Below are 25,062 nucleotides of genomic sequence, written 5' to 3' on the forward strand. Positions count from 1 at the left end.
CTCCCCCTACAGGGGCTACTCCTGAACTTGTCATGAATTCAGGGACACCCTGGAAGGTCCCCAAAGAGGCCTGACCACCTGGCACCGGGGTCCTGACTGGGGCTGGCAGTGAAGCCCCCAGTCTGAGGGGCACTGTTTCTTGGGGAGGAATAGGGGCCAGTCCTCTCCCCTCTCTCGGTTGGATGCCTCTGTTACAGATGCAACAACAGGCTCAGAGAGGAGCAGAGACCAGGCCAGGGCCACAGCGAGAGGGGCCGCCAGGGATTCTAGCCCAGCGAGGCCAGACTTGCCGACCCTTGTTTAGGAGCTGGGTGGGGAGGTCACCCCTACTCCTGGGAACCCCTGAGCTGGACATCTGGGTGCCAGGCCCTGGGCAGGGTCCGTGGCACATCTCAGCTTAGGGACCTTCCCCCAGCCTGTGATCATCGTCCCCACGGCATTTCGTTTTAAAAAGTGGTGAGCCCTGACCGGTTTGGCTCAGTGGATAGAGCGTTGGCCTGTGACTGAAAGGTCCCAGGTTCGGTTCTGGTCAAGGGCATGTACCTTGGTTGCCGGCACATCCCTGGTAGGGGGTGTGCAGAAGGCAGCTGATCGATGTTTCTCTCTCATCGATGTTTCTGGCTCTCTATCCCTCTCCCTTCCTCTCTTTAAAAAAAAAAAAATTAATAAAATATATTTAAAAAGTGGTGAGACCCGCCTCAGTGCAGAGAAGTGGTGTTGGGTGGGCGTGCAGTGGGCCCAACAGACCACAGGAATGCACATGTAACAAGGTCAAATACTCAGCCGTAGAGTAACCTCTTTTTCAGGCAGGGCCTGTGAGGCAGAGAGAGAAACCATGCAGCATCAGGGAAGTCAGAGCGTAAGAAGCAGCTGCTATCCGCTGAGCGCGCTGAGCGTGTGCCGCCTTGCCGCTGGGGTGGGAATGGGAGACGTTTGGGACACGCGGCGCTGGTGGGCCTTTCACGAGGCAAACCACCGCTCCCCTCCGACCTTTGCTTTCTGGTTGTTTCTTTTTTTCTTTTTTTAAAATATATTTTATTGATTTTTTACAGAGAGGAAGGGAGAGAGATAGAGAGTTAGAAACATCGATGAGAGAGAAACATCGATCAGCTGCCTCCTGCACATCTCCTACTGGGGATGTGCCTGCAACCCAGGTACATGCCCTTGACCGGAATCAAACCCGGGACCTTTCAGTCCGCAGGCCGACGCTCTATCCACTGAGCCAAACCGGTTTCGGCTTCTGGTTGTTTCTTAAAACACCGATCCATCGCCTCTTGGGAGGAAGACACCAAACCTTCCTTCTGGTGGGAGCTCCAAAACCAGTGAACTCAACAAGCCCTGTCCCTTCTCCCCCTGAGCAGGCACGCCCCCCGGAGACCTTTACCCTTCCTTGTACAGCACACAGCCACTCAGGGTGACCCACACTTGGCAGCTCGAAGCCCACCACTGGGCCTGTGACTCCTCCTCCCGCCCCGCCCAGGGGTGTGCCCGACCCCGCCGTGCCCCCATGCCATGGCTCTCAGGTGCAACCTCTAGGGCAGCTCGGGGAGCTTGCTGGCCTCTTCCCAGGCCGCCCGTCTCTCCTCCCTCCCCCTCTAGGACTTTTGTGGGCTTGACCTCTTTCCCGACGTGGTGACAACTAATGGTGTCCCCTGTCCGTCTCCCTCCGCGAGAGCCACCCCAGGTCTGCTCTGCCTCTAAGTGCTTCCCGTCCCCCACCGCCTGCCTGTGCCCCTCCAGCCTGGACAGCGTGCTTCTCCGCCTGCTCTTATGCTGCAGGTGAGGAGTAGTGTGGGGTGCGCCCAATAGTTGAGGTGAAGGGGCTCCCCACACTAAAGCCCGGAGGAGACCAGGCTCCCGGCTGGGAGGAGGCCCGGGATCCTGCTTCATGGTGAGGGCCCCTCCCAGGCCTGTCCCTCCCTGGCTCGTCCTGGGTTCTCTGTTGGAGGAGGCAGAGACGTGGCTGCCAATCCAGTGCACTTGGCTGAATCATTTCTTTCCTAGTGGCATCAGGCGGCAAAGTGGGCAGAGAGGGAAGGGTCCTTTACGGATCAGAGATGCTAGTCTGTACCCAGGCCCCAGGGCCCCTTTCCAATATGGGTTTAGAGGGGTGCCCTCCAGGGAGGAGCAAGGGGTCATTCTTGGTGTCTTCCTCACTCTCGTGCAGAGCCTATGGACCCGGCCTCCCAGCCTCTGCTCCATTAAGCCCACGCCCTGAGGACACACCACCCCCTCCCAGCCATCTTCCCTCCTGGACGCAATTCATGCCGCCCGATGAATTCTACAGGACCGCATCCTCCAGGGCATCAAAGTCCGCTGCCCCCACATCATCCCGAGGCCTCCTGTATCTCCTCACCCCTCCCCACCCGGCGCCATGGCCACGCCCTGGACTTTGTCATCACAGGTGTCCATTCTCTGACCATGCCGCCAGCCTCCTGGCCTCCCAGCACCCACTGCATCCCTGATCCTCGCCTCCTCCTCGCCCCTGGACCTCGGGTCCTGCCCTCTCTCCCGCTCCTTCCATCTGCCCCACCTCTAGGCACCACTGGCATGGTTCCTCCTGTGTTGCTTACCTATATCTGCACGTGGGTGTGGTCTGGAGAAAGTTCCACCAGCTCTCAGCCTGAAGCCTCTGCAAAGGCAGGCACTCCACACCCCCAGCTCTCCGCCCTCCCAGCAAGGCTTCTAGGATAGGGATCTGTCAGCACTTCACGCGCCCACCCACCCACATTCACTGAGCACCTCCTAAGTGTCTGACACAAGCCTCTGCATGGGGGGCACATGGTGAGCAGTCGCCTGGGGGACAAACAAACCGCAGAAAAGCGGAAGAAACATAGTCTAAGTTCTTCTCCAAAATGGTTGGGCCAGTTTACAGCCCCAGGAAGTGCACAACAGTCCCCTTTCTTCTACCCCCAGGCCAGCCCTTGCTACCTCTTGTCTACTTGATGACGGCCATTCTGACAGGCGTGAGGTCTATCTCACTGTGGTTTGATTTGCATTTCTCTGATGATTAGTGATGTTGAGCACCTTTTCATTATCTGTTGGCCATTTGGATGGCTTCTTTGGAAAAAATGTATAGTTAGTTCCTCTGCCCATTTTTTAATTGAATTGTTTGGGTGATTTTTTTTTTTTATTGAGTTGTTTGAGTTACTTATAAATTTTGGATATTAGCCTCTCATCTGACACATGGTTTGAAAATATTCTCTCCTACTCTGTAAGTTGCCTTTTTTATTTTATTTTTTAAGGGAGAGAGAGAGTCGAAGGAAGGAGGTGAGACAGAGAGAGAGAAACATGGATGTGAGAGACTTGATTGGTTTCCTCCAGGACACACAGGCCAGTGCTGTGAGTGGAGCCCACAACCAAGGTTGCCACCGAGGTATGTGCCCTTGACCAGAATCGAACCCGCGACCCTTCCATCCACAGGCTGATGCTCTCTTCACTGAGCCAAGCAGGGTGGGCATCTTTGTATTTTTAAAAAATATATTTTTGTTGATTTCAGAGAGGAAGGGAGAGGGAAAGATAGAGGCATCATTGATGAGAAAGAATCATTGGTTGGCTGCCTCCTGTACGCCCCCTACTGGGGGTCAAGCCCAGAACCCAGACATGTGCTCAGACCGGGAATGGAACCAAGATCTCCTGGTTCATAGGTTGATGCTGAACCACTGAGCCACACTGGCTGGGCTTGCCTTTGTATTTCTATTGTTTCTTTTGTAGGGCAGAAGCTTTTACATTTGATGTGATTCCACTTGTTGGTTTTTTTCTTCTGTTATTTGTGCTTTGGTGTCATATCAAAAATATCATTGCCAAGGCCAATGTGAAAAGGAATAAAGGAAATCTCATTTATTTTATTTTAAAATATATTTTATTGATTTTTTTACAGAGAGGAAGGGAGAGGGATAGAGAGTTAGAAGCATCGATGAGAGAGAAACATCGATCAGCTGCCTCCTGCACACCCCCAATTGGTGATGTGCCCACAACCAAGGTACATGCCCTTGACTGGAACCGAACCTGGGACCGTTCAGTCCGCAGGCTGACGCTCTATCCACTGAGCCAAACCGATTAGGGCTAAAGGAAACATTTAAAAGGGAGTTGGGCCGTGACTGGTTTGGCTCAGTGGATAGAGCGTCAGCCTGCGGACTGAAGGGTCCCAGGTTCGATTCCAGTCAAGGGCATGTACCTTGGTTGTGGGCACATCCCCAGTTAGGGGTGTGCAGGAGGCAGCTGATTGATGTTTCTAACTCTCTATCCCTCTTCCTTCCTCTCTGAAAAAATAAAAAAATAAAATAAAATAAAACAAAGAATTTTGCTCTATTTATAAAAAATATAAAAATAAAATAAAACGGAATTGGAAGCCCTGCTCTCATGCACTACCACTCACCACATCTTTCAGACTCCAACAGAAAGAAGACTACCTTGCTACTCTAGTAGGAGGAGGGAAGGTTTTCTCCTTGCTTAGCAACAGACCTAGCGAATGAGAAACATCCATGAATCAGCCAATGGAAAGCTACTACACTTTAGAACTCCCAGTTTCTTCCAATGGACATCCTATATAATAAAGAGGTAATATGCAAATTGACCCTCATGCCCTTGTGTCACAAGATGGCCACCCCTTGTCGTCACAAGATGGCCAGCAGGGGAGGACAGTTGGGGGGGACCAGGCCTGCAGGGGAGGGCAATTGGGGGCAATTGGGTAGGCAGGAGAGCAGTTAGGTGTCAATCAGACCAGCAGGGGAGCGGTTAGGGGGTGATCAGGCTGGCAGGCAGAAGTGGTTAGGAGCCAGCAGTCCTGGATTGTGAGAGGGATGTCCTACTGCTGGTTTAGGCCCAATACCGCAGGGATTGGGGAAAAACTGACAGACATCCCCTGAGTGATCCCAGATTGGAGAGGACACAGGCTGGGCTGAGGGATAACCCACCCCAAGTGCACGAATTTCGTGCACTGGGCCTCTAGTCCAGTATAATAAAAGGCTAATATGCAAATAGACAGAACAGAGGAACAACCAGAACAACTGAACAATCGGTCACTATGATTGCACTGACCACCAGGGGGCGTGTGTGGAACATGGTGGGCGTCAGCTGTGGCAGGATGGTGGAGCAGGTGAGTGGGGGCACCAGACCAAGGTGGGGCGCCAGTTGCTGTCATCAGGGTGAGCCTCTGGTGGTAACTGAAAATTCTTTGCTCCTACGTGCCACGGCGCCACCTGGCGCTCACACCTGCTGCTGGCACCCAGCGCCAGCCCTGATCACTCAGCACTGTCAGTGGGTGTGAGCGGCAGCTGCCGACCCCAATCGTCCCTCAGGGCTTCTCCACCTCCTCCTGCTCCTGAGAGGTGATTGGGGCAGCAGCCGCCACTCGCACCCACTGACGGTGCCAGCCCTGCTTGCACCTGCTACTGGCACCAGCCCCAATCACTCCGCATTGTCAGCAGATGTGAGCGGGGCCAGCGCCATCAGCGTGTGGGAGCAGCAGTGGCGGGAACGGGGCTGCTGGCAGACAGGGGACCAGGGGCTGTGGCAGGAGGGGCTGAGACCCACCCCTGTGCCCACTGCAGCCTTGTGGCCCACAGTTCCTTTCAAGGTGCACAAATTCATGCACTGGGCCCCTAGTTGTTTATAACAGCCCCTCCCAACTGACCCTTTTTCTCTACAAGTAACATTCCTCCTTTTTTCTCCAGACTTACCTACGGTTTGCCATGGCTAACATGTCCCGAACTGCAATTCCTCAGCCATTCCAATTCCTCTGAATAAACCGTTACATATTTTGCTGGTAAAATAATTAGCTGTTTTATTTTTGAGCTTGACACCAGTGTCAAAGAGCCTCTTCCCTACATTTTCTTCTAGGAATTTCGTGGTCTCGGGTCTTACGTTTAAATCTACTCTATTTAGATTTAATTTTTGTAAGTGGTGTAAGACAGAGGTCCAATCTCATTTGCCTACGTGTGGTTATCCAGTTTTTCTAACACCATTTGTTGAAGAGACTACCCTGGGAAATGCATGGTTTAAAAATCTCCCCAAGTGTTCTAACCAGGGAAACAGCCAGTGCGATGGAGGGTCCCCTCAGGTAAGGCTGCAGCCCTGGATCCAGTGGGGTGGATGTGGGGGTTCTGACCCCTCCTGCAGGGTGGTGATGGGGTCACCCCACTGGAGCCCAGCAGCCACCGCAATCACAGCCTCCGAGTGGCCCTGCCAGAGCTTCCACTTGCAGGTGCCCAAATGGAAGCTGGAGGTGCCCGGGGGGTGGCACAGGCTGCCCTGTCCTGTGGTAGGAGCCCTCTGGGGGTGGGGGGGTTGCTATGGGGGCTCTTTGCTGACCTGCAAACACACCCATTGGGGCCTGGAGGTGGGGCTAGGATGACGTAGTAACATGGAGGGAGCTTATCATGGGCCTCCCACTCTTCTAAAGCTTTGCTTTAACTCAATCCAGCAATAGCCCTAGGAAGTAGTGCCCAGCACCCCGTTTTACAGGTGAGGAAACTGAGGCACAGAGAAGTGGAGTTAATGCCCAAAGACACCAAGCCAGGATCCTGGTCGCACATAGACACTCCTCTCTAACACACACACACACACACACACACACACACACACACACACACACACGCCTCCGCAGCGGTGCCGGGGGCCACGCCTCCGGGGGTAGGAAGCGGGCGGGACGGGGGCAGGTCCCCGCCTCCAGGAGGAAGTGCCGGCGCTGCTGGGACGCGGGGGCCGCCACCACCGGTCCTCGGGCGGGGACAGGCCATGGCCGAGCCGCCACTCTACCCGGTGGCGGGGGCCGCGGGGCCGCAGGGCGATGAGGACCGACTCGGGCTGCCCGACGGGTCCGGGGCCCCGGTGAGCGGGGACGGGACCGCGGCGGGGCGCGGGGCCCCGGGCGGGCCGGGTTCTCCGGGATGGGGCTGGGATGCAGCCCCGGGGCGGGCCGCGGTGGGGTGGGAGCCCGGGCGCCGTCCGTGCCAGCGCCGTGCCTGCTCCGCAGCTGGACGAGCTGGTGGGCGCGTACCCCAACTACAACGAGGAGGAGGAGGAGCGCCGCTACTACCGCCGCAAGCGCCTCGGGGTGCTCAAGAACGTGCTGGCGGCCAGCGCGGGCGGCATGCTCACCTACGCCGTCTACCTGGGTGTGTACCTGCCCCTGCCCTGCCCCTGCCCTGCCCCTGCCCTGCCCCTGCCGGCCGGGGACCGCCTCCGGGGCACTGGCGCCGGACCCCAGGGCTCCTCGGCCCCCACCCCCCTGCTCCCCCGCCCGGACCCGGTCTGGGAAAGAGAAACCTTCGGGGCTTCGGTCTCCCTTCCTCCTTTCACTTCCCAGTCCGCTGCCTCGCAGCTGCAGTTGCCTCCCCTCCCCACGTGGGGGCGGGGCGAGACGGGGCGGTGTCTCCGGCCCCGATGGAGCCTAGGAGAACGTGGGGGCAAGGGGGGGATCCAAGAGACCTGCGGAGCGGGGGTAAGGGGGGTAAGGGGGGTGGGGTGGGAATAAAGTCGCTGACGCTGCATGGCTGGTAGGACGCGCGGCCCAGCCTGGCTCCCGCTCTGTCCTCCCTCCAGGCCCCGCCAGGGCGCAGGATGAGGGGACCCTTTGGGGAAAGTGTTCCAGCCTCTGCTCGCCCGGCGCGGCCGCCCCCAGCCAGGCCGCCCCTGCAGCCCCCTGTCTCTAGGTCTCCTGCAGATGCAGCTGATCCTGCACTACGACGAGACCTACCGAGAGGTGAAGTATGGCAACATGGGGCTGCCTGACATCGACAGCAAGATGCTCATCGGCATCAACGTGACGCCCATCGCGGCCCTCCTCTACACCCCTGTGCTCATCAGGTGCGCACCGCTGGCCCCAGAGGGCTGGGCTGTCACCCTGATCTTGCAGGGGCTGCCCTGGTGGACTTGGGAGTCAGGGAGTTGGGAGACTCCTTGTCTCCCTGGAGGGGCGAGAGAGAAGGGGTGAAGCCTGGGTTTGGGGGAGGAAACGAGCTCTGCCCAGGACACATTGGGTTTCAAGCAACTGAGAGTCACTCAGCTCCTTCCCTCAGCTCGTCTGCGACCCATGTGGCATTGGCCGCATGCCCTTCCTCTGTGGCACCCACCCCTGGCCCAATCAGATGTGGCTGGTGTGGAGGGACCTTTCTCACGGAAAGGGGGAAAGGGCGTGGCTGGGCAGTGCCCCAGAAGGCCTGCTTTAGACTGAGCTTGGCAGCATCTGGCCCAGCCTCCGGCCACTACAAAAATCCCTCCACAATCGCGTTATCCAACGGGCGGTAGGCCTGTGCTCAGACAGGCCAGAGATGTGGACAAATGAGATGGGTTTCAGTTCCCTTATCCTTAAAAAAGAATCTTTGTCACGATTGCACAAACAGCGTTAGAGTCATACTTGAAACCAGAAAAGGGAAAATCCGCCCCCAAGCCCTCCAGGAAGCCGGCTGCCTTTGTTGTCCCCCCACGTGGTGTGTGGATGGCATCCACGGCCTTGTCGCCAGAGCATTAGGGAGCCACGTTCACTTTCCTGCCTTTTTTCTTCTTCACTCCTCATTGTTTTATTTTTAAGTTTATCTTTATTGTTGAAAGTGTTACAGACGTTCCTTCCTTTTTAAGTTGCTGTTTTTCCCCCATTGACTCCCTTCTCCCCATCCGCCCCTCCATGGCCTTCACCACACTGTGGTCTGTGTCCATGGGCTATGCATATAGGCAGGTAAGTTCCCTGTTACTGTCCCTCCCCCACCCTCCACTCTGCTCCCCCCACCCCACCTTCCCTCTGAAATTCATCAGCTTTGCTTTCTTTCTTTTCACTGCACACATCTTGGCCTGCCCCCTGCTTCCCAGGGGGCACTTTGTCATGATAGCATCGCCTGCAGAGTTGTGGACATCCAGCTGTGGCTTAGAGTTGTACCTTGCAGCACCCTCTCCTTTAAAAAAAAAAAAAAAAAAAAAAAAAAAAAAAAAATATATATATATATATATATATATATATATATATATATATACATATATATTTTTAAATATATTTTATTGATTTTTTTACAGAGAGGAAGGGAGAGGGATAGAGAGTTAGAAACATTGATGAGAGCCGTAACCAGTTTGGCTCAGTGGATAGATCGTTGGCCTGCAGACTGAAAGGTCCCAGGTTGGATTCCGGTCAAGGGCATGTACCTTGGTTGCGGGCACATCCCCAGTAGGGGGTATGCAGGAGGCAGCTGATCGATATTTCTCTCTCATCAATGTTTCTAACTCTCTATCCCTCTCCTTTCCTCTCTGTAAAAAATCAATAAAATATATTTTAAAAAAAGAAAAGAAAGAGTGATGAGAGAGAAAAATCGATCGGCTGCCTCCTGCACACCCCCAATTGGTGTGTGCCCTTGAGGTACATGCCCTTGACTGGAATCTAACCTGGGACCCTTCAGTCTGCAGGCCAATGCTCTATCCACTGAGCCAAACCAGTTAGGGCTAATATATATATATATATATACTAGGGGCCCGGTGCACGAAATTCGTGCACTGGGTGTGTGTTGGGGGGAGTGTCCCTCAGCCCAGCCTGCCCCCTCTCACATACTGGGAGCCCTCAGGCGTTGACTCCCATCACCCTCCAATTGCAGGATCGGCCCCTTGCTCAGGCCTGACGCCTCTGCCCTAGGCGTCTGGCCCGGGCAGCGGGGACCCACAGCTGCAGCAGCCCCACGTTTGTGGCCTTCGCTTTAGGCCCAGGCAAGGGACCCCTAGCTCCTGGGACTGCCAGCTTCGACCGTGCCCAGCTCCCATCGCTGGCTCCACCCCTACTTCCTGCTATCACTGGCCAGGGCGGAAAAGGCACCTGATTCTCCGATCATGGCTGGGGGGCAGGGCAAAGGCGGCCCCAGGGCCGCCTTTGCCCTGCCCCCCAGCTCTTAGCTCCCCCCTGGGTTTCCGATCACTGTCAGTGGCAGGGGGCTTCTTCCTGCTTTCCCTTTCGCCTCCCTGCATTGTGCCTACATATGCAAATTAACCGCCATCTTGTTGGCAGTTAACTGCCAATCTTAGTTGGCAGTTAATTTGCATATAGCCCTGATTAGCCAATGAAAAGGGTAGCTCGTACGCCAATTACCATTTTTCTCTTTTATTAGTGTAGATTGATCTCAGAGAGGAAGGGAGAGGGAGGGAGAGATAGAAACATCAATGATGAGAATCATTGCTTGGCTGTTACTTGTATGCCCCCTACTGGGGATCGAGTCCACAACCCAGGCATGTGCCCTGGCCAGGAATTGAACCATGACCTCCTGGATCATAGGTTGATGCTCAACCATTGAGCCACGCCGGTAGGGTACCCTCTCCTTTTTTGCACATTCACTTTGTGCTTTGTAGCTGTTTTCTGCATAAAATGAAAAAAGAAAGTTTCCAGGATAAATTCCCAGTAGGGCCCTTACTAAGGTCACCAGCTTATGAAAGGCTATATGGCTCTTGAAACCCGTCACTATTAAGAACAGCTGCCAGCTCATCTCATTTCCCATGTGCTGGGCGCTTTTATAAATGTTACCTCATTCCTTACCATTTGAGGTAGATGCTCCAAGCTCAGACACGGAGAAGCCAAGAGACTGGACAGCTTGCCCAAGTCCCACAGGCAGCCCGTGGCAGACGGAAGGTTTGAACCCGGGCAGAGTGGCTCAAAACCCCCATCCTTGCTCCTTGCCCAAACTACCAGGCTGATTTCCCACTGGCTGTGTGAACCAGGGCCCTGTCATAGAAGAGAAAGTAATTGTATCAGAAAAACAGGGTCGCTTCACTTTGAGCTGCCTGGAAACCAAAGGGAACTAGTGAGCACACACACTCAACAAACAGAGATCTCAGGGGTGGTTTTCAGCTGGGGCAGCCTCCACGCCCTGAATAGGCCCTTAGCTGTTGCTTGTCAAGCCCCCTTCGAACACGGGTGACACTGTCTCAGAGCCACTGAGGAGGAGCCTTCCTGATGACACATGGCCGGCCAGAGCAGCGGCCGGGAGGAAGGGATACGAAGGTGCTGGCCAGCACTGGAGCCTCTTCCTGTCTCTGCTCCTACGTTTCCTTGAGCCAGGTTGGGTCCAGGCCCTTGGACATGTGCCTGGGCCCTGCAGTCCCAGCACATGAGTGAGGAAAAGGGGGTTGGTGAGTCAGCCCAGGACTCACATGAGGGAGTCCTTGATTCCCAGGCCAGGGGCGTCTCCCCACCTCACACAGCCTCATGAACGGAGAGTTGTGGGCACTCCGGTATCGGCCCTGGCAGTCCCCATCAGCCCGTGATACCAGCATCTCTCTCAATGCCCGCAGGTTTTTTGGCACCAAGTGGATGATGTTCCTGGGCGTGGGCATCTATGCCCTCTTTGTCTCCACCAACTACTGGGAACGCTACTACACACTTGTGCCCTCCGCCGTGGCCCTGGGCATGGCCATCGTGCCTCTTTGGGCCTCCATGGGCAACTACATCACCAGGTGAGCCTGGTGGACAACAGGGTGGGCTGGAGACCTGGCTGACCTCTGCTGCATTGCCAACCGTGGCCAGAGGACCTGGGACGGGCCCTTCCGCCCCCTGGGCCTCAGTTTCCCCATCCATAAGATGCGGGGGCTGGCCAGCCCACAGCTCTGGGTGCAGGAAGCAGAGGTGTCTGGCAGAGGTTGGGCTGGGGAAAGCCTTCTCCTTTGTGGTCCAGGATGGCCCAGAAGTACTACGAGTACTCCCACTACAAGGAGCGGGACGAGCAGGGCCCGCAGCAGCGCCCGCCGCGGGGCTCCCACGCGCCCTATCTCCTCGTCTTCCAAACCATCTTTTATAGCTTCTTCCACGTGAGTGCCACACACGGGGCCCTGGGGGGTATTCTAGCCCGAGAGCCCACACACTGGAACCCATTCCAGTCTTGTCAGCCCTCTAGTTCCCCTGCTTGCTTCCCCCAAGTGATTAAAACCTCATTCCCTGGCTGTCCACAGTGCTGACCAGGGGGAAGGCCTCTGGCATTGGGCTATCTCCCTCTACCAGCAGGCCACCCCAGAGGTGGGAGGGCTCCTGTCCCCCCAAGGCTATGCCAAGACCCCTCCCAGATCATGCCTGTGCCTCCTGCCCACAGCTGAGCTTCGCCTGCGCCCAACTGCCCATGATCTACTTCCTGAATCACTACCTGTATGACCTGAACCACACTCTGAGCAATGTGCACAGCTGCGGTTAGTCCTCATGGGGATGGGGTCCCCAAGCCCTGCTCACCTCCCCCACTGAGTTATCCTGCAGACACTGGGCCCTCCAGGGCAGGGGATGCTCTCTCTCACAGGGTTCAGGGCTGTAATTCCGGGTCCAGGGCTCTGGTGGGCGCGGTACAAGGCCCTGTTAAAGTATGTATTTAATCTGACCCAGCAAGGGGGGAGTGGGTGGGGGAGGGGGATGTATCAGGGAAGGCTGCCTGGGGGAGGGGCCATCTGGGATCAAGCTGCCTATGGGATCTCTCTTGGGGTCAAGTCCTACCCTCAGAGCTCAATCAGTGCAAGGTGAATGTATAGATGTGGGGATGCACTGGCGCCGGCCCCCCAACCCTAGCCTCTGTGCAATAGGATGGGAAGGGGGATGGGGTGGGAAGGGGAATGGAGGAAGGTGTTCCTTTCCTTGGAGTGTGTTCAGCCCTAGTGACCCTCACATCCAAACTGCCCTCCAAGGAACCCTGCCTTTGCATGCGTTGCCCTGGCCCGTCCCCTTTAACCCCCCCCCTCCCGCCCACTCGCCCGTCCCCTTAGCTCCCCTCCCGCCCACGGCCTGGCTGCATTTCTTTGTGATTGAGTTGAGAGGATGCCCTACTTCCTGCCTCACAGTGCTCGCACCATCGCTTCGCAGGTACCAACAGCCAGGGCATCCTCAGCGGCTTCAACAAGACGGTCCTCAAGTCGCTGCCGCGGAGCCGAAACCTCATTGTGGTGGAGAGCGTGCTCATGGCCGTGGCCTTCGTGGCCATGCTGCTGGTGCGGCCCAGGACGGGGGGGGGGGGGGGGGGGGCGGGGGGGATGGGGCGGAGTCACTGACGTCTGGGCGCATAAGGGTGCAGTCTGGGCGGGGGCTGGCTCCTGGGCAGGCTGCGGCCTGGAGGCGTGGTCTGCGTGGGGAGCCAGGGCTGAGTCCGGGGGAGTCGCCTCGCTGAGCCTTGGGGCAGTCGGGCAGGAAGATGCCTGAGGACTGAGACTGGAGTTGGAGGGGTACAGACTTGGTCTGGGGTTGAGGTGGAGACTGGGTTGGAGGGGACTGGCCTGGGCTGGGCTGGGGGTGAAGGTGTGGCTGCAACCCGGGGGCTGCACTGGGGGCAGAATTGAGGCGTTGGGGGCGTGGCTCGGTGTGAGCTGGGCTGGGACGCGGGGGAGGCCTGTGGGTGTGTCTAGGGGCGGGGCCTTGTGCCGAGGGGCGGGGCGTGTGTAGGGGCGGGGCCTTGTGCTGAGAGGCGGGGCGTGTGTCTGGGGGCGGGGCGTGTGTGTAGGGGCGGGGCCTTGTGCTGAGGGGCGGGGCGTGTGTCTGGGGCGGGGCCTTTCCTGGCTGCCCGCCCCCTCACGGCGCGGGTCCGGTCCGCAGGTGCTGGGCTTGTGCGGCGCCGCCTACCGGCCCACGGAGGAGATCGACCTGCGCAGCGTGGGCTGGGGCAACATCTTCCAGCTGCCCTTCAAGCACGTGCGCGACTTCCGCTTGCGCCACCTCGTGCCCTTCTTCATCTACAGCGGCTTCGAGGTGCTCTTTGCCTGCACGGGCCTCGCGCTGGTAGGTACAGCCCGCGTAGATGGCGGTGGAATTCAGTCTGTGGTTCCGTTCGAACCTCGGATAAACAGCAACTAAGTTTTGAATATAGGTCTAAGTATGTACAAATATGTCCCAACATTCCCCTCCCTCTCCGCTTCCTTTACTTCCCCTCAATCTTGGACAAATTATTTTAACCTCTCTGCGCCTGTCTCCTCCTCTGAGAAGTGAGTCAAGTAATGACCTTCGCTCCCGCTCCCGGAGGCGTTACATGATTGCGATCGGATAACACCCATAAAGTGTTTGGTTCCTTGTGGGGTGCAGCCTTGGTGCCTGGGAACAATGCCCAAGCATTTTCTCTGCTCCCAACCCCGCCCCCAACCTTCCTGAGAGCCTTGAGCCTTGGAGGGAGTTAGCCCCAAGGTGGCCCAGAGAGGGCAGGGTGGACACCTCATGTGGGGAGGGTGAGAGCCTTGGCCAGTTGACCTCACATGTTCACCGCCCTCCCTCCCCCCAGGGCTATGGCGTGTGCTCCGTGGGGCTGGAACGCCTGGCCTACCTCCTCGTGGCTTATGGCCTGGGTGCCTCCGCCTCCTCACTCCTGGGCCTGCTGGGGCTGTGGCTGCCACGCCAGGTGCCTCTGCTGTCTGGGGCCGGACTGCACCTGCTGCTCACCATCAGCCTCTTTTTCTGGGCCCCCAAACCTCGGGTCCTGCAACACATCTGGATCCTCTATGTAGCAGCCATCCTCTGGGGTGTGGGCAGTGGCCTCAACAAGACTGGACTCTCCAGTGAGTATAGCCATGGGCATTGGCATGGCTGGGTAACTCCTGTGGCTACCTTGGGGCAGTTGGGGGTAGCACATACATCCCAGGGCCAGACATGGGGTCCCATAGACACACGGGAGATCTGTCATGGGGTCCTGTATACATGGCAGAGGTAACTGTGGATCCCTGTGGCCATTACAGGGGTGGAAAGAAGTTCTGTGGACATCGTAGGGACAGGTGGGGAGAATTGTGAGCACCCCGGGGGCTGGTGTGGGAGTCCTATGCCATGGACATCCAGTGGCTACCCCAGGGTGGGCATGGGGCCCTGTGGACACTGAGGGGTAGTGTGACATCTATGGCTACTTGGGGTAGGTATGGGCTCTGTGGAAACCTCTGAAGGGCAGTGTGAAAAACATCCTGGGGACACTCAGCTTTCATACCAGGGACAGCGCCCATTGGACAGAGTTTCCATGACACTGGGAGCAGATTCCGTGTCTGTGCCCTAGGAGAACGGGAAGTGTGGGCGGCCCTGCCCACACCCCAGGTGTAGATGTAGGCATGGCCTTTACAGAGAGGACCTGGGAGCCCGAGGACGCCCAGTGCTGGTCTGCAGAGTCCAGGCCCCAAGTCTGGGCTGCAGGGGTCGAGGCACCGGGAAGCGGGGCCCTGTTTGTAGAAAGGAGGCAGTGGACAGAGTTCAGCTCTGTGATGATCTCTGCCCTCAGGTGGGCATATGCCATGACATGCAGTGGGTACACACAGCTCAGCCGTTGAGGCCCTCCACATTGGCATCTGTTCTGATGGGCCGTGCTGTTAACTGTTTTGAACGTCGCCCCTGGGGGTGTGGCATTGTGGAGGTCAGGCGTTCTGCTCAGGTGACCCCAGCACTTACCATCAGAGAGAGAGAGAGAGAGAGAGAGAGAGAGAGAGAGAGAGAGAGAGAGAGTCAGGGGGTGGAGCCCCACGCCCTGGACCACGCTCTCTTGGCTGTTTTGCTCAGGGGCAGCCAGCTTTGGGCAGCATCCAGCCTGGGTACCTTGGACCCATGTTATGGCTGGACTTGGGCCTGGTACCGACAGCTCTGCTTCCTGTCCCTCTTTGTGGACCCTGGGACTCCACGTTCCTTCACAGCAGCCCCATGGGGTACAGCCACCCTGCAGGGCTTACAGTGGGGGTGTTCATGTCCAAGTGGCAGGTGAGAGTACGATTTGCCAGGTGCTGTGTGAGCTTTCTCACATCAAAGCCTCCCAGCATAAGTATAACATAGAGGCCTGGTCTCATTTTCCAGATGGCAAAAGTGGCCCTGGAGACCTGACTTCTCTAAGTCACCCATAGAGCCAGCGTTTGACTCAACGTCTCTGTACCAACTCTCTCACTTTACCGGCCTGAGCATAGAATCTGAGTCCCTGACTCCCTGTCCAGTTCTCCCGCCCACCCCAGGGAGGATTCTTAGGGAAATAGGTTCAAATCCCCCAGCGTCAGGTTTAATTTATAGAAAGCTGGTCGCTGCAAGCAGGTTCCCTTCCCTGAGCCAGGGGTGAGGAGGAGAAGCAGTCCTGGCAGGCCTGGCTTTGAACGGCTGGGGTCTGAAAGGGGACGGGATGTGATTGCGCACAAACGTTTCCACTTTTCAAGTCCCGAGTGCCCCAGATCGAGGCCCACCTGCATCCCATCTCATCTCTTTACTCGGCTCAGCTGCCCGGGAAGTGTAGTAACCAGCATATCCACTAGGGGGCAGGCCAGGACCGATGTACAGCTTTCTAGGCTTTCCAGGGCTCGGGCTTGGACCGCCGCGCAGCCTAGGAGGGTCACTGGTGGGAGATCAGGGCCCTGGGCCCTGGGTGACACTACTCCCCTCCCTGCCCTGCCCTGTCGGCCACAGCACTGCTGGGCATCCTGTACGAGGACAAAGAGAGGCAAGACTTCATCTTCACCATCTACCACTGGTGGCAGGCAGTGGCCATCTTCGTTGTGTACCTGGGCTCCAGCCTGCCCATGAAGGTGAGGCTGAGTGGGCTGGGGGAGGGCCTCTGGGGCATGCAGCACCCACCATCCCCCAGCTCAGACAACAGATCCCTTCCGAGTGCCCACCCTGGCCTCGTAGCCCCGGAAGGGCACCACTCACCCAGGGTTGGCCCCAAACCCAGCCTTCACGTGCTGCCTCACCTCCTGAGGGCCTCAGTTTACCCCTGGAAGAGGGGTGCACAGTTTGCTCTTTGCCTGTGGGGCATCCCAGCTGCCTTGTGTGTCGCTGGGTAACCTGCTCACCAGGTGTCGGGCTCTGAGAGGGGTGCTGAAGGTGCGTCTCCCTTTCTGGCCATGGGAGCAGGGTCCTCATGCTCTGCTCCCACTCAACGGGTGGGTCGGTTTAGCAGGTCCTTCCTGACCAGTATTTTTTGTTGTTGTTTAATATTTTTATTGGTTTCAGAGAGGAAGGGAGAGGGAGAGAGAGATAGGAACATCAATGATGAGAGAGAATCATTGATCAGCTGCCTCCTGCACACCCCACGCTGGGGACCGAGCCCACAACCCCGGCATCTGCCCTTGACCGGAATTGAACCTGGGACCCTTCTGTCCGCAGGCTGACGCTCTATCCATTGAGCCAAACCGGCTAGGGCCTGACCAGTATTTTAAAACATGAAACAGAATAGAAAGTGGCGGGGAGTATGTATGCCAGCGTGTAGGTACTGAGTTATGATGCAGAATTCTTTCTGACTGGCTTACAGTCAGAACCGTCTGACAAGCGTTACTTGTGGTCCCGGCTGCGAGGGACAGAGTGACCTAAGCCCTGGCAAAGGGGGCCGGGCCTGTAAAGGGCAGAGCTGGGGTCTGAGTCCTGCTGGCAGGAGGGTGGGAGCTGAGGAAAGCGGTGGGCATGTGCCTATCCGGGCGAGGGACTGGGCAGGGAGGCGGGCGCCTCCCGCGAGTCCCCAGCACCCCTTCCCTGTGCGCCCAGGCTAAGCTGGCGGTGCTGCTGCTGACGCTGGTGATGGCCACGCTCTCCTACTTGGCGATGGAGCAGAAGCTGCGGCGGGGCGTGGCCCCGCGCCAGCCCCGCATCCCGCGGCCCCAGCACAAGGTGCGCGGCTACCGCTACCTGGAGGAGGACAATTCCGATGAGAGCGACGCGGAGGGCGAGCGCGGCGGCGGCGGCGGCGGCGGCGGCGGCGGAGGCCGGGGGGACGGCGCGGAGGAGGAGCCGCTGCCCGCGGGGCCCGGCCCCGAACCAGCCGGCTTCTGCCGCCGGCCCTGCCCCTACGAACAGGCGCAGGGAGGCGACGGGCCAGAGGAGCAGTGAGGGGCACAGCCTCCCCCCGGCCTCGGTTGATCGCGTTTTTTTTTGGGGGGGGGGGGAGGGGCTCTGATTCCTGCGCTATCTTCAGGAAGGACTCCAGCCCCCCTCCCAATGTTGGAAATACCCCCTCCCAGAACCGGGACCACTTGAGCTTGGGCTCGGCTCCTCAGCCTCCTCCTAGGTGGGGTGGGGCCAGCCGACCGCACCCCTTGAGGGGCCGCTCGCCATGACCCACTCCCCAGGCCGGCCGCCTCCCAGCACGTGCCCCAGCCCCAGCCCCAGAGCAGTGCCAGGGTCCCCTCGCCTCTCCCCTTCTCCCCTGTCCTACCCCAGTTCTCAGCTACAGGCCTGGGTGGAGCCTGTCTGCGCTTTGCTCATCCTATCCCCGTGGCCCACCAAGAGGCACCACTTTTTCTACAACATGAACAATAAAGAGATTTTGTACTGTCCTGACCGGAAGTCTCAGGCCGTGGGGGAGTGTAGAGCTCCCAGGGTGTGAGTGGCTGACCCAGCTTCTGGGGCGCTGTGGTCAGAGGGTTTGACTTCCCCCAGGTGGGGACGGTCTCCTAGGCCCCGCCCACCAGGTTGACCCCTCTAGGCCCCGCCCACCTGGTTGACCCCTCTAGGCCCCGCCCACCAGGTTGGCCCCTCTAGGCCCCGCCCACCAGGTTGGCCCCTCTAGGCCCCGCCCACCAGGTTGGCCCCTCCAGGGAGTCCCGCCCTCCGGGAAGCCGCGGGGTTTTGCCAGGCTCACCCCCACCGCCCAGGAGAAAGAAGCGGGGACCTGGGCAGAGACTGACGGCTAGAGGATGGGACGGATTCCAGAGACACAGGTCCCACTGCCCCCTCCGGTAGTCTTCTCAGCACCCTCCCACCCCATCCTTTTTTCATCTTTCGGGGCATTGCTGCCCACAGCTCCCCAAGAGGTTCCTGGGGGGTAGGGTCCACTACTAAGCCGCGTCAGGGTCACCCTAGGCCCAGTGAGGGCCAGCGGTATGGTTGTCCGAGCCCAGGTACACGTGGCCACTGCCCTCTACCGGCTTCAGCCTCAATGCCCATGAGACATTCAGACCCCCTACAGCCTGAGGGGCCACTTTCTCTACCTGCCCCTTACGGGAGAGGCAACTGAGACCCCACTCTGAAGGCTTTAAACGCCTGGTGAGGACTGGCAAGGGGGCCACAGTAGGGTCATGGAGTCCCCAGCTGCACCTCAACAGTTCCTCTGCTGGGGCCGCACCATTCCTCCTGCGCCACGTCCCCCTCCACCCTCCGAAGGCCAGACCCTGTCCACACCCACTCTAGCAGCCTCAGGCCTCCTAGTTCTACCCTCCTCGCCCCCACTGCCCTCACTTGGGTTTTGTTCTCTCGGCCTCCAGGGGGCGCTGGAGCCAGGCTTGTGACTGCAGGCCGGGGCCTGCCTGTGGCAGCCGCAGGTTCCTTCTCTGCAAAGTGCATCTGTGAAAAGCAAGCGTGAAACCCCTGAGCAGGTGGCTCCCAGGTCCCCGCCTGTCGGACACTCACAGGCGCCCGGGATAGTCTCTATTTTCTACATTTAGAGGGAAGCGGTGGTCCCATACTTTTCTGAGCAAGTTCCGAGGTCCAGGTGGTTCCCGGTTTCAACATTAGGTCACTCCACATGACTTTCACGTCGTGCCTTTGAGACACTGGATTTCCTGTCGTTTTGAGGATAAAAAGTGAAAATCACCAAGGAACAGGAAATGATGCTGGGGTGAGCAGGCTGATGTTGAGGTCTGAGGGGCTGGCCAGGGCTCACGGCCGATCAGTAAGTACTGGTGATTATTAAAAGAATGATATAAAAGCACTATGTTTTCTTTCTAATGATGTGAATTCTACTTTCTAAGTGACTAATAAGTTATTAACATGTACATACTTATAAGTTATTTAGACCTAAAGTAGTTCCTAAGTAGAACCGTTGGATATTTCTTTTGGTCTTGGAAGCACCATGAAAAGTGACTGGGACACTAAGGGCGCCAGCAACCAAGAGCGTTTGGGCAGCTGGGGGAAGCTCTCAACGAAGCTCAGCTATTGACCTTCCGGACCTACAGGGAGTCCCCCCGCCCCGGCCTAGCCAACTGGCTGCGTCCTTTGGGGCCCAGTTCTACGGAAGGTGATTAAACCTATAGTCTGTGATGCCGTTGAATGAAGCCCGCACAGCCCCCCGCCCCCCACATGCTGCAAACCCACCTAAGCCAGATTCCAAGCTGGCTTTGGCAGATTCCGGGTCCTGCAGTCATAGGGCAGTGGGCGCTACTGCTGTAGTGAGGGCCACAGGCCTCCTCTGCCCAGACGCCCCACCAGGGGGCCATCCGCTCAGGCAGGCGCAGGTCCGAAAGCTGTCAGCTTCACAGGCAGACTTGCCACGACAGGCAGGCCCGGGAAGGGTCACGTGGTATGACCCACTGGCCGGGTGAGGCGCCAGCGTGCTATCCCTCCAGGGCGTGCCCCCGGGAAGACCTCCTTCCCTGTTAGCCTGCTGGTTCGGAGGACGGAGGGGCGGAGGGTGGCACCAAATTTCACAATGAGGCGACAGACAGCTTCGCAATAGGCAGTGGCAAGATGCCAAACTGGCTCTGCTTTTGGGTGTGCCCCGGCAGCTTTCTTTTTTTTTTTTTTTTTTTTTTTTTTTTTCTTCACTTTTTTTTTTTATTTTTTTATTGCTTAAAGTATTACAAAGGGTATTACATATGTATCCATTCCCGGCAGCTTTCAATTCCACTTTCCTATCGCAAGTCAGGACCTGGCCTATGTTCCTGGCAGCAGGTGTAATCGCAGACACCCGCCTACAACCCAGTCACCTGCCTGCAAGGATCTGCCTGAGAATCCTCCCTGGAGGCTCCCATGTAGGCCAGTCCGCTGGCACAGGTGGATCCTGTCTCGGCGGCAGCTGGGGCTTCGCTATGGCTCTGCTATCATTGCACTTGACTGCAGAAAAGGGGGTGCCCGAGGAAGAGTTTGTACGCAGTTCAGATGTCTCTTCAGAGTCTCCCGGGTCCGCACCATCGACGGCATCCTCAGCATCGTCAGAAGAACCTTCGCTCGAAAAAGCCCAGCCGAGGAGAACCAAGATGGCGGCATAGGTTAACGCCGGAGTTTGCTGCTTTGAACAACTACTTCAAAAGTGAAACCAAAAAACGGAAGGGACATCACCCAGAACCACAGGAACGCTGGCTGAGTGGAAGTCCTACAACTAGGAGGAAAGAGAAACGCATACGGACACTCAGAGGAGGCGCAGTGCTGAAGTCAAATTCTGAGGTGCGGAGTGCGCGGAGCGGGCTGGCGGCGGAGGGCACGGTTGGCGTTTTCAATCGGGAGGGAGTCGCAGACTCTGAGCTCCAGATCCGGGCGAGTCTTTAGGGACCCAGACTCAACCGGGAGAAGCGGGACTGTCTGGCTTCGGTCAGAGCGAGTGCAGCTTTCTCTCCCAGCTTTCCAGCGGGTGCTGGGACTCAGAGAGGCAGAGCCCCTGGGGACAGGACTGAGAGCCACCATAACTGCTCTCTCCGGCCCACCCTGTTGATCCTGTGCGACCCACCCCGCCCAAGCCCTGCACAGAGGCATTGCCGGATAGCCTCAGGCAAAGGCTAGATTAGCACCTCCCTAGAGGACAGAAGTTCTCTCACTGCTGACACAGCTGATTCTCATAGCCACTTGGCCTGGAGGTCAAACCCTCCCTGGAATTAGCTACAACAATCAAGATTTATCTATAAGACTGCGAACAAAGACCACTAGGGGGTGCACCAAGGAAGCATAACAAAATGCGGAGACAAAGAAACAGGACAAAATTGTCAATGGAAGAAATAGAGTTCAGAACCACACTTTTAAGGTCTCTCAAGAACTGTTTAGAAGCTGCCGATAAACTTAATGAGATCTACACGAAAACTAATAAGACCCTCGATCTTATATTGGGGAACCAACTAGAAATTAAGCACACACGGACTGAAATAACGAATATTATACAGACGCCCGACAGCAGACCAGAGGAGCGCAAGAATCAAGTCAATGATTTGAAATGCGAGGAAGCAAAAAACATCCAACCGGAAAAGCAAAATGAAAAAAGAATCCAAAAATGCGAGGATAGTGTAAGGAGCCTCTGGGACAGTTTCAAGCGTACCAACATCAGAATTATAGGGGTGCCAGAAGATGAGAGAGAGCAAGATATTGAAAACCTATTTGAAGAAATAATGACAGAAAACTTCCCCCACCTGGTGAAAGAAATGGACTTACAGGTCCAAGAAGCGCGGAGAACCCCAAACAAAAGGAATCCAAAGAGGACCACACCAAGACACATCATAATTAAAATGCCAAGAGCAAAAGATAAAGAGAGAATCTTAAAAACAGCAAGAGAAAGAAAGTCAGTTACCTACAAGGGAGTACCCATACAACTGTCAGCTGATTTCTCAACAGAAACTTTGCAGGCCAGAAGGGAGTGGCAAGAAATATTCAAAGTGATGAATAGCAAGAACCTACAACCAAGATTACTTTATCCAGCAAAGCTATCATTCAGAATTGAAGGTCAGATAAAGAGCTTCACAGATAAGGAAAAGCTAAAGGAGTTCATCACCACCAAACCAGGATTATATGAAATGCTGAAAGGTATCCTTTAAGAAGAGGAAGAGGAAGAAAAAGGTAAAGATACAAATTATGAACAACAAATATGCATCTATCAACAAGTGAATCTAAGAATCAAGTGAATAAATAATCTGATGAACAGAATGAACTGGTGATTATAATAGAATCAGGGACATAGAAAGGGAATGGACTGACTATTCTTGGGGGGGAAAGGGGTGTGGGAGATGTGGGAAGAGACTGGACAAAAATCGTGGACCTATGGATGAGGACAGTGGGTGGGGAGTGAGGGCGGAGGGTGGGGCGGGAACTGGGAGGAGGGGAGTTATGGGGGGGGGGGGGGAAAAAAGGAACAAATGTAATAATCTGAACAATAAAGATTTAATTAAAAAAAAAAAAAAAAAAAGAAGAACCTTCGCTCCTCTTTGGTCCAGAGTGCCCTCGGCATGGGGCCTTCCTCGGGCAATGGCGGTCAGGTTCTTCATCGCTGAAGCTGTTCACGGCCTCTGGACGATCTGAAGGAAAACTGAGAGACGGGACGTAGAGAAACGATTCTCTGCTTTTTGCACGCAGACAATCCTCGGGGAATTCCGAGTCCTGCTGAAGGTGGGAGTTCCCTCCTGCCAAAGAGGAAATGTTCTGATAGACACAGCGCTTGTGGTCCCCCTGCAGCCCAAGGGCCACTGCCCCGCCTACGACGCAGGACCGCCGCCCGTCACTCACCCACCCAGCGGGTGGGACCCTGGGGAACTGTGAGGCCTGCCAGTGAGAGGAGATCTGGAGAAAGGTTTAAGGAGAGGGCTTTGCTCTGGCTTGGGTGCTGTTAGAAGCCTGTCACTCACACGAGACAGGACAGAGGAACATTAGGTCACTTTTGTGGTCTGGACAATGCCCACCTTTGTCTGTGTTCAATCGTGTGTTTGGAATGGTCTTGACGGTCTTGTTTTTGTCAGTCCATTATGGTCACAGATGGTGAGTCTGGTGCTGCTGTTCTGTGAAAGTGTTCAGATTGGGCAGGAGAACAGGTCTCAGCCGACAGTGCCAACCCAGCTCCTGGGTGTCAATGCACAAAGGATGACATCACAGGGTAGGAAGACAGCTGCCAACTCAGGAATATGTTATCAAGAGATACACTTGGCTTCCAGTGAGGAGCTTAGAAGTTATCAGTCCCTCTTTTTATTATTATTACTAGAGGCCCAGTGCATGAAGTTCGTGCACTCGGGGGTCCCTCAGCCCGGCCTCTCGTAGTCCGGGAGCCCTCGGGGGATGTCCAACTGCCCCAGAGGTGGGAGAGGCTCCCACCACCTCCAGCTGTGAGCCCGGCTTCTGGCTGAGTGGTGCTCCCCATGTGGGAGTGCACTGACCACCAGGGGGCAGCTCCTGTGTTGAGCATCTGCCCTCTGGTGCTCAGTGCATATCATAGCGACTGTTCGGTCTGCCGTTGAGTCCATTTGCGTATTAGCCTTTTATTATATAGAATTATTTTTAAAATAGTTTTGTTTTTTTAAAATATGTTTTCATTGATTTCAGAGAGAGAGTTAAGGAGAGGGAGAGAGGGATAGAAACATCAATGATGAGAATCATTGATCGGCTGCCCCCTGCACACCCCACACTGGGGACCAAGCCTGCAACCCAGGCATATGCCCTGACCAGGAATCAAACCATGATCTCCTGGCCCATAGGTTGACGCTCAACCACTGAGCCATGCTGGCTGGGCTTAGCCCCTTTAGCCTTCCACGTGGGGTAAGGGACAGAGGGAGCTCCAGGCCACTCTAGCCATCCTGTCCCACCGAAGGGGGAAGACAGAGAGGCTCGGGCTCAGGCTCACCAGGGGCAGGACCACAGAGCACCGCCTTGCCCTGACCCTTCACCTCTTCATTTGTAAAGGCCTGTTTACCACAGTCCCTTTCACCCAGCACATCACATCTGCCTTTCTAGAAAGATTACGCGGCAGCCCTGGTCAGGGTGGCTCCGTTGGTTGGAGTGTCCATCCTGTGCACCCAAAGGTGGTGGGCTCCATTGCTGGTCTGGGCACATGCCTAGGTTTTTTGAGTTTGGTCCCTGGTCAGCCTATCTATGCTTCTCTCTCACATCAATGTTTCTGTTTCTCTCTCTCTCCCTTCCTCTCTCTCTCTCTCTCTCAAAAAAAAAAATTACAAGGCCGAGAAAAGGGCACAAAACAATTTGAAGAGACTGAACAAGCATCAGAATTAGATAAGGATCATATAAGCGAAGAAATGGGAATCTTGAGAAAGAATAAAAAAGAAATGCTGAAAAACAAAACAAACACTGTAACAGACATAATGCTTAAGGAGTTCCTTGTTCAAACTGGACATGGCTGAGGAAAGACTCTCCCGGCTTCATTCAGGGTATGACAACAGCAACTTCCTAAAATGAAGAGCAAAGACATGGAGACTGAAACGAAACAAACAGACCAGAATACCCAAGAACTGTGGGAAGCTACTAGGCATATGACATGTGCTGAAGCAATAGTGACTGAGAATGTTGGAGAACTTACTGTGAAGCTATGGTAAACAAGACAGTTGGTACTGATGATAGAATAAACAATCTGATTTTAAAATGGGCCAAAGGTCTAAACAGATATCTCACCAAACAAGATACACAGATGGTAAGTAAACATATGAAAAGATGCTCTACATCGTATGTCATCAGGGAATTGCAAATTAAAACAACAGCGAGATACCACTTCATACCTATTAGAATAGCCC

General features: G+C 56.1%; 2 protein-coding genes across 2 annotated transcripts in view; one reads left to right on the forward strand and one right to left on the reverse strand.

The window, feature by feature from the left end:
* The window catches only part of NDUFS8 (NADH:ubiquinone oxidoreductase core subunit S8), a 77,146-nt gene that overhangs the window by 23,834 nt on the left and 28,250 nt on the right, over nt 1-25,062 (reverse strand). The window lies entirely within an intron of this gene.
* On the forward strand, nt 6,662-18,200 carry UNC93B1 (unc-93 homolog B1, TLR signaling regulator). Its single transcript, XM_059709874.1, has 11 exons — nt 6,662-6,831; nt 6,977-7,118; nt 7,656-7,809; nt 11,260-11,421; nt 11,640-11,772; nt 12,051-12,144; nt 12,803-12,927; nt 13,526-13,708; nt 14,202-14,475; nt 16,334-16,452; nt 17,408-18,200. Exons 1-11 carry the CDS (start codon nt 6,739-6,741, stop codon nt 17,747-17,749), a joined length of 1,821 nt encoding a protein of 606 aa, XP_059565857.1. The 5' UTR covers nt 6,662-6,738; the 3' UTR covers nt 17,750-18,200.

The sequence above is a fragment of the Myotis daubentonii genome, chromosome 9, assembly GCF_963259705.1.
Source record: "Myotis daubentonii chromosome 9, mMyoDau2.1, whole genome shotgun sequence".
NCBI classification, from domain to species: domain Eukaryota; kingdom Metazoa; phylum Chordata; class Mammalia; order Chiroptera; family Vespertilionidae; genus Myotis; species Myotis daubentonii.

What these genes read in the sequence shown, in the direction of transcription:
- UNC93B1 (XM_059709874.1), top strand. Translation starts at nt 6,739, where the DNA reads ATGGCCGAGCCGCCACTCTACCCGGTGGCGGGGGCCGCGGGGCCGCAG. An exon ending in ATGGGCAACTACATCACCAG is followed by an intron (nt 11,422 to 11,639) that starts GTGAGCCTGGTG and finishes TTTGTGGTCCAG; the next exon opens with GATGGCCCAGAAGTACTACG. An exon ending in CAACAAGACTGGACTCTCCA is followed by an intron (nt 14,476 to 16,333) that starts GTGAGTATAGCC and finishes TGTCGGCCACAG; the next exon opens with CACTGCTGGGCATCCTGTAC.